This window comes from Synchiropus splendidus, chromosome 1 (assembly GCF_027744825.2).
Source record: "Synchiropus splendidus isolate RoL2022-P1 chromosome 1, RoL_Sspl_1.0, whole genome shotgun sequence".
In the NCBI taxonomy this organism is placed as follows: domain Eukaryota; kingdom Metazoa; phylum Chordata; class Actinopteri; order Syngnathiformes; family Callionymidae; genus Synchiropus; species Synchiropus splendidus.
This window is the reverse complement of record NC_071334.1, coordinates 67,737,225-67,755,592: the sequence shown is the minus strand read 5'-3', so window position 1 is coordinate 67,755,592 and position 18,368 is coordinate 67,737,225. Positions and strand designations below refer to the sequence as shown.

Below are 18,368 nucleotides of genomic sequence, written 5' to 3'. Positions count from 1 at the left end.
CTCTCCTTCCACTGCCACCCAAATGATAGTGCACCCAACTTCTGGAGTGCCCTCCACAGGTGGTGAGCCCATGGGGCGACAATGGGATGGATGCAGTATGGTCCATGCTGCTCTTTCGGTGTGTGCCCGGCTGGGTTACGTGGGTCACCCGGCCACCAGGCTCGCTGACGGGCCAAACACCCAGGCCTGGCTCCAGGTGTGGGCCGCGGTCTCCATTTACCCTTATCCATAAAGTCGTCTGGACCGTACTTAGTCTGACCTCTCATCAGGAACCTGTTTGTCAAGCATGATCCTACCAGCAGCACAACGCTCCCGACAACATAGGTCCCTGAATCATTGAGGTACTCAAAACCCATGATAAGGTGACGGTCCACAGAGCGGCTGAAATGGCTTTTCTCTGAAGGGTGGTAGGGGTCTCCCTTAGAGATGGGGTGAAACGTTCGGTCAGGCTCGGAGTAGAGCCGCTGCTTCTCCACATTGAGAGGAGTCAGCTGAGGTGGTTGGGGCATCTCATCAGGATGCCCTCTGCACCTTTGGAGGTGTTCCAGACACGTCCAGCTGGGAGAAGACCGAGGGGTCGACCCAGGACCAGGTGGGGAGATTATATCTCTACGCTGGCCTGGGAGCGTCTCGGGATCCCCCAGTCGAAGCTGGTGGATGTCGCTCGGGAGAAGGGCGTTAGGCGTGACCTCCTGAAGCTGCTGCCCCCGCGACCCGGCAACAGATAAGCAGGTAGTGGGAAAATGTACTTAAGGACAGTAATGAAGTACTTTCACTTTGTTCCGTTACAACACTGAGAAAGGATGAGATGAGGCTGGCCAATGTGCTCTAAACTTCACCTCTAGTCCTGTTTCTCTCAGCCCAACTTCATCGGCTTGTTCAGGCTTTTTAGCGTCTGCGCTGCAGGAACATCTGCTGGAGTCTGCTGCGCACCTTGAAGGACCTCAGCTTCGGTAAGAAGTCTGTGTGTGTCTGTGAAAGCTCTCCATCTGTCCTGTGGTCGAGGCTGTCCACGGCGCCGACCTTCATGCCCATAGCTGTGACTGGTGCAGAACATGATTCAAACGCTTTCTCCAGGTAGATGATGGCGCTCTTCACCGTCGATCCCGGTCTGGTATGTGAGCCGTGGAGTCACCCAACAGTGGATCACCAAACAGCAAACAAGTGCATCTAGTTCAACTCAGGGGCATAAACTGTGCTCTGGAAAACCCTGCTCACAATTCTACCCTGAGTGTGTCGGTGGTCTGACTCTGGTCTGATATGGTGCTGTTGATCTGAAATGAACTGACTCTGACTGTCTATAAGATTCTATTAGGTCACCTATATACGTCCCGCAGTCATATTAAATCTAACTTTTCCTCCAGTACAGTCATGGACCTTTGTCTTCGACTTTGTTGTCCACCTGTGCAGAGTGCTGAGTGCCAGCCGTAAAACTAAACTCCAAGTCCAATAAAATAAAAAGGAATCATTGAAGACACACACACACATTTGGTTTTTTTTTATCCATGTGGGGACATTGTGAGGTTTCTCATCTAAACCTAACCAACCAAAACACATGGCTCACCTCAACCAGGACTCTGATTCAAACCTGCGCCTAAATATTAAACTGCTTTTACTGACATTTTAACCCTCTTAACCTTGTGAGGACAGGCCAAAATGTCCTCCCAAAAACAAGTGGCTTGTCAAGACACGCACACAAATAAGAACTTCTAGTCTTCATTTTCATTTATTCATCTTGGTTTTTCCACATTATAAACGGTACAAAAACGTTGCAAGGGCTGAAGGGCTTTGTCACATTTATTTCAGTTTACTGTGTAACAGAATCTCACATCTGAAATCCTTCTTACTACGGAAACAAAATCCGACAGCCGCGCCACAGACGGTCTGTCTGTTGTAGCTTATAGGTTTTAAACAAGCAAAGTAGCGCTCAACAAAGACTACTTTCACATTCAATAAAATCTGACTCATGGAGACCTCAAGGTCAATAACTGTACAGTTACTCAATGGAGCTTCATCTCACATTAAAAGTGTTGAATGGGGCACATTTGCGAATGAGTAACGACAACACAAGGTGCTAAAGTGACCTAAAGACATGTCATAATCGTACAGTGTTCTCTGATGATCTGAAGGAACTAAAACAGTTTCTGATTTGGATGATGACCCTTGAATGCATTTCCCTTTATTTTAAGAATGAGGCACATGTTCGCGTCTAAAGTAAATAACAAAGCTGGAGTGTGGTGGCTTCACTCTTGATCATCATTATGTCATATGGCCATGGATCGTTGTTCAGTCATCAATTCAGAGGTTTTTTGGCTCTCTAATACAGTCATAAATGAGAGTGTGTCTCCACCTTGGGCTTGACTCTGACTTCAGTGCTCTGTAATGGACGGGTCTGACATGTGGAACTGATGGACCAACAAACAAAGAAGACTCCATGTGCAACAAAAACAAACTTGGTTATAAAGTGAGCTGCCTCGGATGTTTAGCTGCTGTCGAGACAAACTCTGCAACATACAGTGCATTCACAGTCCGACTCGGTGCTGTGTTATGATTTCAACTGCCTTTGTTTTCCAAGATGTTGGTACTCATATTTTAGTTTTTCAAAACCTCAAATCTGGATGTTCCTCTAGTCTTCTGCAGGAGATCATAATGATGTGATAACCTCAGTTCTCACTAACCTGTTAGTGTTTTCTTCAACTTGTGACGTCACTGCTGACAAGTTTTGGCATTCAAGATTTGTTTGTTTCTTTTTTCACTCAGCTGTGCCTGTATGTCCTGCAGGGAGAGTCTTGGTGGAAGTCATACTTGCTGAGGTTGGGCGGGTAGTAGGTGGCGGTGAACATGTTGCTGGAGGGCAGAGGAGCCGGGAAGTGGTTGCAGGTCTCCTCATTCACGCGGAGGTTATTCTTGTTGAGCGTCTGATCAGAGTGGAGGGAGAGAGCACGTTACTTGCTCAGCTCTGCCATGTCATTGCACCGGAGTCGCACCTTAAACTCCATGGCGATGTACTTCTCGTTCTTTGGCACAGTGTTGTCTTGCTTGTTGTAGGTGAGGTGGTTTGGTGTGCTGGGGTGGATGACTGCTGACTCAGCTGACGCCCGGTTCAGGTGGTGGCAGTAGGTGAAGACCAGAGCAGAGAGAAGTCCGGCTGCAAAGAAACTGGCCATTCCTACTGCTATCAGCTGGAACACGGTGAAGGCTGGAAGCAAAAACGGTGTGTTTGATTCCTCGGCTGGCAACGCACTCGCTGTTATTTGTACTTACATCCACAGTTCTCATCCTCCTGTCCTGGTAAAATGACTTGAAGCAGAGAGAAAATGACTTGATCAAATAACCAAAACATCGAGGTAAACAAAGTAAACAGGTCATTCTGAATGCCCCTCCTTTCCCTCTATTATTTGCATTTGTCTCAGCATTATCGTGTAATGACAAAGTTCACAGTCCGTCGACAGACTCTTCATTTGTATATTCACCTGGGACCTCATGAGCCCTGCACGGCCTGGACTGGGTGATGTTGCCCTGGCAGGGCTGGACCCCGGCTCGCTGGTCCTCACCACAGCGACGTACGCGGTGCTGAAGACCCTGGTCATCGCAGTCCCCCCACTGAGTCCAGTCACTGAAATCCACTGGGGATGTAGAGAGGATTCACTGCTCAGCTGTTCACAGTGAAATGCTGTGGGCCGTTTCAAATCATTTCAAAGGTCTTGTAGCTTTGTCATATAATAATATTTCAGATTCATAAAGTTCTTGTCGATTCAGTTATGGATGAACAAGCACAATCTTTTTCACTGTGACAAAAAGAATATATAGACATCTTAATGCATATCAAAAACATAAAAGTGAATGCTCATATTTTGTATTTTTGCAGTGAATAAACATCTTTTGGGGGACATTTCATTGACTTTCATGTCCTCCCTCTAAACCTAACCATCCAAAACAAATGGCTAAACTTAACCAAGAATCTGAACCAAACTGAAACCCAGTTATTTTTGAAGTTTTAATCCTCAAATTGAGGCTTAACCTTGTGGGTACTGACAAAAATCTCCCCAAAAAGCAGGATGTCCTCACTTTATTTAAGTGTGTTTCCAAGAGTTGGTCCCCACAAGAATAGATAAACCTAGTACATGTGCACACGCACACACTCACCTCCACACACACAACATACATACAAAAAAAACCGACATACAAAAAAGAAAAATGAATAAATAAATAAATAACCTCCCTCCTCCCAAAAGAAAAAAATATCTCCAAGCTTCTATTATTCAGAAAAAAAGGTCATCTAATGTAATTGCTAAAAAAATAGAAAAGACCAGTGGTATATTTTGCCTCATATTGCTCCTTGCCTTTCGCTCCTTAAATTCCTACCAAAAATCCTGGAGCTCCTGACATTGCCACATTAAGTGAACCAGCTCACCTCCACATAAATGTGTGTTGCACAGTGCTTCTTCTGTGTGGAGGCCTAAACAGAGTTTTCCACCATTAGCCGGGGCCGGATTGTTGCACGCGCGAGTGCGTTGATAGTGGCCACCCCCACAGAGGGCGGAGCACTGGGACCAGGAAGACCAGCAAGACCAAGCCCCGTTTGCTGGACAGAGTCCAAAACACCTGCATTAGTAGCGCTAGGAAGTAGTGTGTCGGTCAAGAAAGTTGGTTTTACCTCGGCATGGTTGCATGTTACAGTCCTGGTATTCCACTGGGGCCCCGACACACAGGCTGGGATTTGTCCGGCCCTCTGCCGATGAGCATCCTCGTTTACGGCTTCGAAAACCTCTTGAACACTCCTGGGAACAGCTGGACCACGTCTCCCAAGAGCCCCAGTGAGCTCCTCTGGGCTGCGACGAGGTCCTGCTGCTGGTTCTGACCAAGTCTTTCACCAGAGCTGATATCACGCCAATGCAGGAACATTAAATTGTGTCGCATAAAATGATGGATTAGAAATGGCAAACTTAACAAAATAAGAAGACTGGTGGTTCTTACAATCTGTTTGACATCCTCCAGTTCCATCGTTGGGACAAAACCGATTCTCCATCTTTTTCCTTCCCAGCTGGAGCAGCTGCGGCTCGGACAGAAGTGCTCGACAAGTGTATCGGAACCTCTGCTCTTGGCGGGATCCGTCGAGGCTAACATTAACTGGCATCCAAGGAGTCCACGGGGTGTTTCGCCGAACCTCTGGGCACGATTCCAAATTACACGCCTTATATTCCTGCAAAACAAAGATGATAACCAATTTAGCAAGCGCCAATGTACTCAGCATTTATGTGTGCGTGGCTTTTGGACCTTTTTCTGGTCCATTCTTGATGGGGGAAGGCGAGTGGGTTGATGTGTATATTTACATGTATTTTTTCTGTACAAGTAACATCCGACTTACGACCATTATCGGTTGCGACCAACCAGTCGTAAGTCAGATTGGACGTAAGTCGAATGCCATTCAAAATAGCCGACGGGAGGGTTATAGGTGCTACTGTAGTGGTAGATCGCTGTGTGAGATGCTGGAATACTGTGCTGCCGTAACTGTCGTACACGTTGCCGGGCTGCTACATGCTGCGGTGCCAGACACTGAATAAAAAAAAAAAAAAAATCTGCTGGATGTGGTCGGAAGTACGAGTGGATGTAAGTCGAGCAGGTCGTAAGTCGGACGTTACTTGTACTTTTGATCTGTGGTTGTCCAGTCAGGCAGATGTCCATCTGCTTCCTGGTGCAACCAGTTTGCAAGCAGGACATGTGGTTGGTTGCTAGCTGGGATTTTAAGTTAGGCTTGTAAGTCTGACGTTCTCAAGACTCTGGAATCAATCAGACATGATCTCACAAAGACCTGCTTGTTGGATATTCCTGTGTCCAAAACGGATGACTGATGCTTAAGTATGAGATATGAGCAGGATCTGAGATCCACTAGGGATGTAGAGAGAATGTTGTTTAGAGTGAACGAGGATCGCGTAAAGGCAGGTGGGATAGTCTGTTCTGAAGTGACAATAATTCACAGTACCAGTGCACATCCCGGACAGCTGTTTCCATTCTCACAAGTTCTAGTTCTGGAGTGCACCCCGCCGCCACATTCAGCACTGCAGTGAGCCCAGGATCCCCACGGCGTCCACAGCACTGGCAGTGGGCAAGGCTTCCTCTCATTGCACAACCTGACAAAGACGTAATGGAGTGGTGACAATCCTCCCATCGGAAAGGCAGGCGAGCAGTCATGTTGGAAATGCTACTACCTCTCCTCACGACCTTGGCCCACACAGACACGGCCGCCGTGACGTGGAGAGGGGTTGTTGCACGACCGCTGTCTCACCTCAAAACCAATACCACAAGTGCTGCTGCACTGGCCCCATGAGGACCATGGAGTCCAACCTCCATTCCTGAGTTGCAAAGGAAAACGCATGCTGTAAATGGTTTTACTGTAACAATGAATTTGGGGATCTCAACCATCATCCTTTGCGTCCAGCCACAAGATTCAAAGAGGCTTATTTGTCACACGAATAATAATAATAAATAATAAATGAACTGAAAATAACGCCCACTGTGGTTGAAATGATGCCGTACCTTGAACAGTTTGCCACCTGGATGGTTGGACCCTTGCATTCGACTCCACCACACTGGGCCACCGGTCCGTCGCATGAGCGGGACCGGCACATACAGTTACTAATGACGCCCTCTCCGTCGTTGTGGTTACACGCTTGCCACGGTGTCCAAGGGCCAAAGCCACCATCCTGCGTGAGGTTTCTCACCTCCAGAAATGAGACGTGACAACTTAAAGGCAATTAAACCTGCACCCAACCTCACAGTTCAAGATGACTTACTGGACACTGGCTGATGTTTTGCCTCCAGTGGTTGATGTTGCTGCTCTCCTGGAGTGTGGTGCACCTCTTCTCTTTGAGATCCCAGCCACAGTAGGGGTCACGAGCTTCTATGCAATGACTAGCATGAGTTCAGATCACTGTTAGGCTTTTGACAGTTTTTTGTTTTCTGTAAAATCTTGAGGTTTGTACTTCAGTGGTTGGCATTCATTTCAAATCCTTGACCATCAAATCACCGTTCCAACATTATGACAATCATGAAGATCCAAAGGTTTTTTACCTTTCACTTAGGTAGCTGGAACAGCGCTCTAACGGGATCTTCACCAGTCTGTCATCGTATCCCACAAAGAGAGACCTGTCTGCCTCAAGTAACCTGAGGCTCTTGATTGGTCCAATTTGGCCCTCAGGAAGGATCCTGAGTTCCTCCAGGAAGCATCCACGGAGGTTTTTGTCGGTGGAGGCGAGAGTCTTCAGGATGGTGCCGTATTCTAGTTGAGCAAAACACAAGTCGTCTTCAACTGAGTAGATCACTTTTACTGCTGAGAACTATTACCTGTCCCAATGTAAAGGACATGGTAGAGGTCCTCTTTGCCCTGCACCGTGTCCACCACTAACTTAGAAAACCGCAAATTGTCCTGGCTGAGCAGAGGGTTGACGGTCACGGGCTGGACCACGTCGTTCATCAGGAAGAGCCTCTGAGCGTCCTGGAGACTTCTTTCTGTCAGGTTCTCCCCAGGCCCATCCTCCTCCAGTGTCCCACACTGCACATCACAGAGGAAACAAGCAGTGTCTAGTGAGAACTCTGCAAACAAAAAGTAGAAATGTACGAGAAAATGTCAAAACACCTGAAGTACCTGAAAATTTGGAATGGGATTCGGTGTGGACAGCCATGCTGTTCTGGGGTTCTCTTGGAAGCGGAAGGGTCCATTGAAGGCTTGAGTTATGCCGCTCATGTTGAAAGCACAAACTGCAGAGGCTGACAAGCTGTTGCTAAAAAGGCGAAACGGTCATAATGGCCAGACTTTACCAATAAAAATATCTTCACGGTTATTGGTAGACTCACACATTGGTCGTGAAGATGCCGTAGATCAGGTTCTGCTTGGGCTCGTAGAAGGTGCTTTGAAGCTCATTGTAGTAAAAGGGGATTTCTCCCGAGCGGGAGCAGTTGAGTCGAGCCTTCATGAAGGTGGTCCAGGTGTCTTCCAAGAGGAAACGACCGCCCATGTCATTCTTGCACACCCGGGCCACTCGAGAGAACACCGTCTTCCCGCAGTCGTTTTCAACAGCCGTTTCCCGCAGGAAGAAGTAGGCAAACCGCTCGATCTCATACACTGACACAAAGTGAGGTTCTGGAAAAAGAAAACTCAACGTTCATCAGAGAATTCTGAAGCGTTTCTCTCATCTTATTTTACCATTGAGCCATTTGGAATTGTATTGAGCTGTTCGCAGTGGCGGAATATTCCCCAGACTTCTGTAGATGACTGGATCCCGTCCGGAGAAGTCGATCACAGTGGCTGCATACAACGCGCCAGTCTCAGTGACCATGGCAGTGGAGTTGTGACGGGGGTCGTAGGGACAGCGGGCCACACCGTTTACCGTGTCTAACACTTCACCAATGTTGTCAATCTGGGAGGATAAAAGGATTTCAATAGTCAAAATATCAGGTCTCAGTTTCAGTGCTGGCTTAGAGACACGGCACTCACCTGCCTTGTCATGCAAATGGGAGTGAAAGCGTTTGTCCCACATGTGAAAAGAGTCATCCCAGTGAGTGACAAAACACGAATGTAGTTTTGACACTCCTCCTGCAGAACAAACAGACAACAGTTCATTGCACTTTTCAAGTCTTCGTCAGATACGGTGAGGATCATCAGTCCACTCAACCTCTGACTTTCCCTTGCTCTGACATGAACGTCGGATGTCTTCATCAGGTGCCCACTCAGCCGCCTGGGGTTCAAAGATGTTGAGAGTCAGAGTCAATTGTTTCAGGCACAATTTTCTTGGAAAAAAAAGCAGTTCATCCTCATGGCTCTACAGCCACAGATGACAACATAAAACTCCCTCATAATTCAGGTCTCATACTGTGGGACTACTAAAGGCCATCGAATCTAATCCGTTGAAGCCAAGGCACTTGATCAAATCTCAAATCTCTGTTATAGCTCACTCCCATGGCGTAATACAATATATTGATATTGAGAAAGTCGACTTTTGAGTCTTATACTGACGCCAAAGGCTGCTTTCAAGGTTACATGTCGACACATGGGTGTTTCTTTGGGGAAAAAAAAAAGTTTTCCTTCCTCTGTAGCACCGTGTTCAGAAGGTCTATTCACCGTCTTACACTGAACAGCACTTGCTATTTCTAACCCCACGATGGAATATAACTACATGACTTTATTTTCTCTTTATAAATACACAGAGAAATATTTTACATGCAATAATGAGGTTCGACAACATCTGTCAGTAAAATTTTGGGACCACATTGACCCACACGAACGTAGGCGAGTGGACTTAAATAAGCATTACCCAACTCATTTCACTACAGTTCCACAGCCCTCTAAAAAGAGGAAAAATATGGATTTGTTTTCAGTTACAGCACGATTACCTCAAGCTCACCATGGTTTATTATTATTGATAAAAGAGTATGATCCACTCGTGATGAATTCATGCAGCTGTTTATGTTATGAAGAGAGTCCAGCAGAAGAAAACTGTTCATGATCTGGATTAAATAACCAACACCCATCGATTTCACTGGGGGAAAATGCACCCCAGCGTGACTCTTGACTACAGCTTGAGAGGAGTGATACTGACCTTTCAGTCAGCTTTGTGTGGCTAAGAAGGATTAGACTTAGACTTAGACTTTCTTTATTGTCATTGCACAAAAACATGTCTAGTGATATGTTTTTGTGCAATGACAATAAAGAAAGTCTAAGTCTAAGGTCTAAGGCCTCAGACCAAAATTTTGTTGCTATGATATAGTTATTACCAAAATTTTGTTGTCATAATATAGTTATTACCAAAATTTCGTTGCCATAATATAGTTGTTATGGCAACGAAATTTCGGTCTGAGGCCTCCAGTTTCCAAAAACAAAACTATATGTCCAAAAATAAATAAGCGTCTGACATGTGGATCCTAGTTCAAGTTCATGTTGTTCAAGTTCATGGTTTACATTTGCCTCAAGTTCTTAACTGAATTGAAAGTAAAGGTTCGCCACAAATGTCACACATACATTTTTGATCAGCTGCTCTTTTGAGGAGCCTCCTGAATGTCTCTGTGATGCCTCCAAGAGACGTAAACAAAGTGACTTTGGCCCTGCTGACGCGTGATGAGCAGAGGGAATGGACGATGTTGATTTTGTGACGTTAAAATCTGTTCATACCTCTATGGAGGTCATGATATATTGTTTGGCCCGAGTTCAGGTTTAGCTATATGTTTAACCTAAATATACTCAGAGGCAAGAACTCACCTGCAAGAGGGAGACGTTGTTTATACTCAATCTGAAGAGGAAGTTTCTGTGGGGGGCAAAAAAGTATGTTCAACATGAGTGTTGCAACATATGAAACAGTAGGGCTGCAACAACAATGAATCAATAGTACCTTTAAAAAATGATAGTTGCTGACCCACACGAACGTAGGTGAGTGATAGTTAGATAGCTGTTGATTTGTTGCGTTATGTGGCTGTTTTGCTGTCCGTAAAAGAAGTTAAGTTCAGCCAAGCCAATGTTTGAGGAAAGACTGTTTCAGTCTGTCCGTCACCAGCACACACACAAGTTTATTCGAATCTATTCATTTCTTTGTGTTAGTTATACACTGCCTGGCCAGAAAAAAAAGGGTCATACACTCTAATATTTTGTAGCACGTGTTTTGATAAGCTTCTGCAGTGTCACTAGATTTATTTCCATCCAGTGTTGTATGGATTTTTCACCAAGATCTTGCGTTGATGATGGTGGAGTCTGACCGCTGTGCAAGGCCTTCTCCAGCACACCCCAAAGAGTCTGGACTCTGTGGTGGCCAGTCCATGTGTGAAAATGATGTCTCATGCTCCCTGAATTTGAGCCCGATGAATCTTGGCATTGTCACCTTGGAATACGCTCGGCAGTGTGTGTGTATGTATCGCCCATCTGAGCCTGGCGCGGTGCCATGCAGGTCTGCGTTACCCGAGCGGAGATCTGGCTCAATGAACAGATCCAGGTGGTGCCAGTGCCGTGTAAATGAACTCAACCTCCGACAGTAAAATAAAAAAAATCGCCTTAAATAATCGTGAGCTGCAGCACTGTAACTCAATAAAGCGATTGCTGTAGGGCAGTTTAAATGTTCTGATTGTGAGGTTGGGATGGTGATGATCACCTCGCTCCAACAATAAGTTGGTTTCTGCTCAGGTCCAGAACCAACTGGGAGAAATCTTTCACGCCGGGATGGGAGAACTCAGACACCCACTGCTTCAGCGCTGCAAAACAAGGACAGACGTGGAATGGTTACGAGGGCAGCGCAGCATGTTTCACCTTCGGCTTCACTTCAACCAGGCATTCAACATTGTGCACTTCACAACTTGAGGTCCCCTTGCTCAGATTTCATACCCCATCGCCACTTCGGTTTGTCCTGTGGGACCTCATTTATCAAACATTTCTATCCCATTCAGATCAAATGAAATTAGTTTGACGTACAGTGGCGGCTGATTTGGGGCGACAGCTCAACAAAACTGGACCCAAACAAACCCCCATTGAGCCTCTTCTACCCGCCGCTCAAACTTGCCAAAGTGAAACAAATGAAGTGAGTGAATTACAGAGCAAATCACTGTCATGATTGCTGGTTTTAAACCCTGACCTGCTTTTGGGAGAAACATATTCAAGACTGCACGGTTCACTTCCAGCGTTCTGCTCAATTGAATTATAGTGGAAGTGTTCTGCAAATGATGAACATATGATGAGGCTGTTGGAGAGAACCTTTGAAACAGATGCACTCAGTCGTGATGGCAACTTTGAAACGGACGGCAAAAACTGTTCAAGGAGGAGACCTCACGCTCCCCCTTTTTTTTGCTCTCTATTCACCTTGATGGCCGACCACTGGGTGCTCTTTTCGGGTGCAGTCTACGGGCTTGATTTGCAGCTTTTCGGACGGACAGGAACGCGGACATAGGAAGAGTAGGCCAGTGAGGAGGAGGGTCCCTGCCATCCAGCCTGAAACTGCCATGTTTAGGACCGAACCCAGCCTTCATTCGGGCTTAGGGACACATCTGTTGGAGGGACATATGTAGTGGATCATTCATGAGCGGATCAAACACACAACATGCAGGCAACCATGCAGAGAAGATCAATAAATAAAAAAGACAAAAACATTTGTGTATATCAAATGAATCAGTTCGGCCACTCGATCGGACCTGGGCCAGTCCACTCTTCGACCATCCCCTCGGTGTCAGTGGGTCGGTCACGGCAAATAAAGCTCAAAAGGCCAGAGCCAACAGTTTTTCTAATGTCGCCCCTGAAAACCACGGGGGGCCCACAACAAAGCCCTTCATGAGTGAGGAGACCCTTTCTATGTCAGGGCCGGGATCTGAGCCAAGAGGGGCTGTGACCTTTGAACTCGGTGACAGTCAGAACCTATTGTAGTGGATCACAATGGCCATGGTGAGAACACATGGTCGTGTTTCAGGTGCTACAAGAGGGAGCGTTTCAAACATTCTGCGTTCTGCCTAGACACTTTCCTTCCTTTCTTCATACATATTAATAGACAAGCGCTTTTGACAGAACAGTGCCATAGTTCTAAAAGCTGGAGGAACTTATGATAGCGCACCTTTACCATTGTACAGTTCAAAGAAAAATACCAGCCAGTCTGAAGCTTCTCGAGAGTGACAGTTTCACACTGCTACAGCGAAGGAGCGCCATCATGCACAACACATACTAACTGTTATACAATATTAGGACCAGCCCGGCAGAGGAGAAATGTTCTGTATTACTCTGGGCCGGTGCTTTGACGTTGGATTCACCCGATGGTGTATCTTCTGCGTGCGTGCTGAGGAAGGAAATTCTGGGTGCACAGACCAGGGTAACCAATCGGGTGGACACTAATGCTAAGATGTTGGTTTAGGGACACAGTAAATAAAATTGTCCTCAAAGAGTTTTTCTTGAAAAAAAAAAATCTTGGTTTTAGTTTCTTTTTTTAGTAAAAAAAAACTATTTATTTTGTAATTATCTCATAGTTAGTCTATCATGTGACTGAAAACAGAATCATGTTTGGTGACAATGTGGAGCATTTTTTTTCATACAAACCTCTGGAAGGACAGTTTCTCATGTAATGTAATGTCATGTGAGACTTATTGTTTTGGATTAATTAAATACAGACAAAATTATTTAATGATCCAATGAACCGAGATTGAGATGCGCCACATTACCTCCATGTGCTATCATTTTCCTACCAAACATTTTAACAAAACATGACAAAAATAAACAAAAAAATTCAGTATAAACAATAAAGACAAAAAATTTTGTTCTGCATACTTTAAGCAGCAAAGTGTCGCTGTAGCACTCACTTCAGTGTGAACAGACTCAACTTCAATTTCGTCACTCGTGTGTCATGTACTGAGATGTGATTCACTGTGAATAATAAAGTACAAATCCTCCAATCAGTCAAAAAAAAATGTCCCATTTTTGCAAATATCTTTTTCTATGCAAACAACCAAATGTATTTATTTTTAAGTTCCTCCTTTTATTTGAATCTATCTATATTTATCTGGTTTTGCTTGTTCAAATCCCTTCAAACTGCTGGCACAAGGCTTTTGTTGGTGGGTTGGTCTTTACAAGTCAGATGACTCAAATGATGCAAAATAAAATGCTTCACAAAATCTTGTGCTGAAACAACGTAATGAAGATACAAGCGAGATTCACTCCAGGGTACATTTACCTGTGAATGTTTTCAATACAGTGAAACATTCCACACCCACATACTCAGCCTTTTTGTTGCTCTTTACCGTAACCAAACACCGTGTTTAATTTTTGTGGTGAGAAAGAGTACTTATTTATTTCAGTCTGATGAGAAGAGCAAGTTACTATGTAGGTAAAGTAAATCACTATTTAAAAGATCACAGTGTACAGCTGCTGGAATTTGTTTGCTCATGCCGGTTTGGTTTGGAAGCTCCATCAATGTCTGAGTGGTGGAAGCTGGCTCGCACCCCGGGTCATGTTGTTCTCAAAAACAAACCAGTCCAGACACATTTACACATAGATTCCGACCATGAACCCATCGACAGGCTCATCCTCCGAGCCAGAGGTCCGGCCTGGTCACGTGATCAGAGCCAGTGGCAACATCAGCTCACAACATTGGAGCGATTACAGCAGTTAGATGTGTCTTTTGCAATGGAATAAAAACATCATAAGTAAATGATGAAACCACAACCACTGCTCCAGACCCCTGAAGGAAGGGACTAGGTGAGGACGTTGGCAGATTGGAATGAGATTTTCTTCTCATGGGTAAAATCTTTGGGTTTTACTGTCGATTCAATAACAATCGGACTCAAGTCCGTTGCTTCCTTATTCTTCTGTGGGATCAGTTGTTCATCGGCTAAATTCCGTTCCACATGACAGTTCAAGTCGGGAGCGATCTGCTCTAGTCCCCAAACACGAACATCCGATTGCCGGCAGCAGCCATTCTCCGAGCTGATTGTCAGGGAAAATTCACTATTAACAAACCCCAGACAGCCTCGGCAGGTGCAGGTTTTTGTTTCAGCCCTCAGTTGCCTTAGGAGTGTAATGACTTGGTGTCGCTTGTTCCAGCTCGAGCCTCATTGGTTAAACCCTGTCTGTTTGCTCAGACAATTGCTGCCCTTTGAGGACTGGATTGCCCATCCTTGTCTTACGGGCCAAACTTATGAGAGTCAAGATCATCGGACGTTTGGGAAATTGGGACAGAAACAGCCTGTGAGCGTCACATGTGTGGCCCCTTTTGATGTAGCCCTTGATGCAGCTATTCTGACTCCTTGATGGCAGCAGTTCTCTCCTAACAGCCGCTGGACAAATGTCCGATTGTCCAATGTTTCCATGGAATTGTGCTTTTAATTGAAGAGCAGCTGCGTCAGCATTTTTTCACTCCCTCTCTCAAAAAAGTATTTTCCCCCAGTGATCCATTTTAGTCCTTTTGGTGGTGGGGAAAGTGTGTATTTGGGCACAAAGGTCACACTGGAGACATAGATGACTTCATGTACATTCAAGTGCAGGACTTCCTGCTTCAGGATTATAAAACTTTCTAGAAATAAGAATGGCAGATAAGAACCCAGTACAAAGAGCCGATCAATAATTCTCAATAATATTTTGTTTGACTGAAGAAAGAGCGGCACACGCAGGTCATGCACTCACTGCTGGATGGGAACAGAGTCTCTAATTCATGTGACTGGTGTTTGGTGTCTGCAGGAGCTGAACTGACAAAACATGTGACCTGCAGACACAGAAACACCAGCAGATTTTATGGCTAAAAGGTTTACGTTTGTCTTCTATCAGCGTAAGCATCTTTGCATTTTTGTGCTTTCGCAGATTTATTGGCCGCCCCGCGCGTCATCGCTCCAGTTCCGTGTAAACAAAGACTACAGTGAAAGATTGCAGCGCTGCTGGGGATAGATGGTGCTGCTCAGAGCCTTGCACTGGACCTGCTGATCCGTCCACTTGCCCCAGAAGCTGGACTCCAATCTATTTTCATCAGTTAACTTTTAAAACTCAACTGACCAAAACAGACCAAAGACTTCACACATTTGTTTTACTTTGATGTCAATTTCCATTGGAAATCCATCCAAATGTACCAGTAGTGTACATAAAATCACCCAAAACATTGAGTGTTTTTCCCTCTGAACATCTTGTATCATCTGTCTCAGAAACACATTGTCTAGTGGCGCAGTCAACCAACGTTTGTAGTTACTTAATGAAGGGGAAGAATCTACTTCCGGGATACTAACTAATTCTTGGACAATGTTTTTGTGTTAGATGTCGTAGTTTCCGGCTTGGATTTTGTGTGTTCTCCATGTGCTTTCATGAGTTTCCTCCCACAGTGAAAAGACATGCAGAGGTTGGTTGACTGTGCTAAACCGTCCGGAGCTGTGTGTTGTCGGTCCTCTCACCCAAAAGTAGTTTGGATAACCTCAAGCTCCCCACCACCCCAAGCAGCAGAAGTGCCTGGGCTTCATGTGTGGATGGAAAGACATGACATTCTGACATTTCGCAAAGCCAGAGACAGCAGTGCACAAAAGGTCTTGCCCGAACAAGACTTGGGTTAATGCAGCGATGCCAAGTAAAACTGTCCACCTGTCCTGCCAATTGAAATTCTTAACAATGACCACAACACTGTCGTGCTGACTGAACAAGCAAAGTGACACCAGTCAGCGGGAGTAACATAAAATGGAGCACAAATATCTGACCCTTGAAATCGCCTCTTGTCTAATTTCTGGACCACATCCAAATATCATGAAAACACTCGGAACCTCCCACCACTCCCAACCTTCGACACTTAAGATTGGACTCCGAACTTGAAATAACAGCGAATCATAACACTGGTAAGGCACTCTAGCAGCTTGAGTCAGACACTTGAGTCTTTTTTTTTTTTTTTCATCGAGTAGTAATGTCAGCTACCCACGAAGTCGGGGCATGCAGGTTTGGGCAGATGGACACAGAGGGGGCATCCAGAGTCTCTCCATCAAAATATTCAGCGAGGACCATTTCCGAGTCTGTGTTCTCAGCTCCTTCCTACCGGGGTGAATGGCCTCTCTGTGCCGCCTGCCAACTATCTGCCAGTGGCTGCTCTCTTTTACAAGTGAATGGACCAAGTTTAGACGCAGCTAAAAAGACACACTAACGCGCCATGGCTGCGCCACAATAGCCGCTCGGGTAATTTGCCAAACCTAATGATGCCGGTTTGGCCCAGACGAGAGGAGGTAGAGCGGAGGAATCCTAAACAGGCCCACAGCTGCATCGCTCCCCTCGTCTCCCCTCGTCCTCATGTCCTGTCATGAACTCCATTATTGCCACTTTTTCTGATCAACAACAGAAGTGGGTCAGTCCCTGCCGCTCCAATACAAGATGCTTGAGCGGGACCTTCAACCTCCCAAACATCAAGGACCATCCCTGCTGAAGTACTTCAAACAATGGCTACATTAATTCGATCCTGTTTCTGAACCGGCGGTCAAGATTCGCTTTTCGTTTCAAATCCATGAGGCGAAAAAAAACAACCAAAAACTCAACAGTGCGATAAAGAAACAGTGTAAAACCAATACGATGGGCTGTGGATCCTGAAGATGAAAGCTCTCTCAGACAGACACAAGCGCATGGCAACACACATTCACGGCGTGAAGGGGAAAGCTTCCACTCCTCGCCTCACCTCAGGAACACTTTTGCCATGCAGCCTATCAGACAGATGACTCTTGAGCTGCGTTGCCTACAACATAAAGTGGTTTTACCGGAGACTTCATTTTGACAAAAACCCATACGTGTTTGCATTCTGATTTTTTTTCTCGGCACAGGGAAACACTACATGCGACAAGTCTGGATGGAAACTTGTACCTTAGCTGCCTTGAGCACAAACTAAAGCTGTATAATGGTATTCAAACTTGAAACAACAAATTTCTTTGCTGACTTGTTTTCTCTTCACCACAGCTCTACTTACATAGCTAAAGCTTTGAAGGAGCATCTGAGCTTTATCAGTCCACATTTCCAGATGTGGATTTGCAAAACCACGTTGAGTTTTAAATGGAATACAATTGGAATTCAATGGTGCAGTATAGCAGCTGAGTATGGAGTTGCCCTCCAATTTCATGACTTTAATGCAAGCTGTCCTATCGACCGATCATTCAATAACTCCCCATTTCAGTCAGTCACTTTTAGATGTGGGCTCCTGTGGCAGTCTTCATTTTGCATGTATATTTTTCTGACTCTGACGGTTTTTGGACTCTCATACACTGTGGGTCTCTGGTGTGTTAAGTGTAAGCTTAAGAACAAGATCTATTAAAGCCACGGGGGACAACCCATATCACACCAGCTTTTTGTCTTTAAGACGAACAACCCCACCAAACACAACTGATGGCTCTTTATGCCATTTTAAGAATCTTGACATCCACAAGCAACAATGGCTGATCTGGAGACAGGAGGCGTCTGCTAGCTGAGCCCCGCAGTAGCTGATCTTGGGGTAGCAAAATCACACATGGTTGAAAGCACATAGAGTTAGACTAAACCCAAAAGAAGGAGCAAGTCTCATCAGCAGCACACGCACATTCAAAAGGAAATGTAGAGTCAACATACTTCATCATCATATGAGTGATTCCAGAGGCAGTCGTGTGGCAAAGATCCCGTGCTACATTGTACCAGAGAGAGGAACTGGAGGTCGAGTGAACTTGTTACACATGGACACACAGTGGCGCGCTGGTCGGACCCAGCGCAGGGTGGTGGGAGGAGAAAAGTGGTGTGTGACGGGGCGGGAGGTGCGGGGGGGGGGGGGGGGGAGAATAAAGCATTCCTGTTTGCACCAAGTAAACTGTTAACTCTGTCACTGTAGCGGTGATGTGTGAGTGTCTGGACTCTTGCCTGTGCCTTCCTCCTGGTGAGGCTTTTTCGTAGA

General features: G+C 45.6%; 1 protein-coding gene across 1 annotated transcript; it reads right to left on the bottom strand.

Annotated features, from left to right (window-relative positions):
* Nucleotides 1-1,693: 1,693 nt before the first annotated feature.
* On the bottom strand, nt 1,694-18,170 carry LOC128752501 (semaphorin-5B-like). The gene is made up of 22 exons (XM_053853775.1): nt 18,053-18,170; nt 11,834-12,018; nt 11,133-11,232; nt 10,253-10,298; nt 8,673-8,735; nt 8,495-8,593; nt 8,204-8,417; nt 7,855-8,140; nt 7,646-7,781; nt 7,345-7,552; nt 7,072-7,279; nt 6,795-6,912; nt 6,538-6,722; nt 6,210-6,353; nt 5,984-6,131; nt 4,978-5,203; nt 4,658-4,879; nt 4,415-4,585; nt 3,474-3,626; nt 3,265-3,300; nt 2,988-3,199; nt 1,694-2,918 (listed from the first exon to the last, which is right to left on the bottom strand). The coding sequence occupies exons 2-22, from the start codon at nt 11,973-11,975 to the stop codon at nt 2,757-2,759; spliced, it is 3,279 nt and encodes a 1,092-aa protein (XP_053709750.1). The 5' UTR covers nt 11,976-12,018; nt 18,053-18,170; the 3' UTR covers nt 1,694-2,756.
* Between the last annotated feature and the right edge of the window lie 198 nt (nt 18,171-18,368).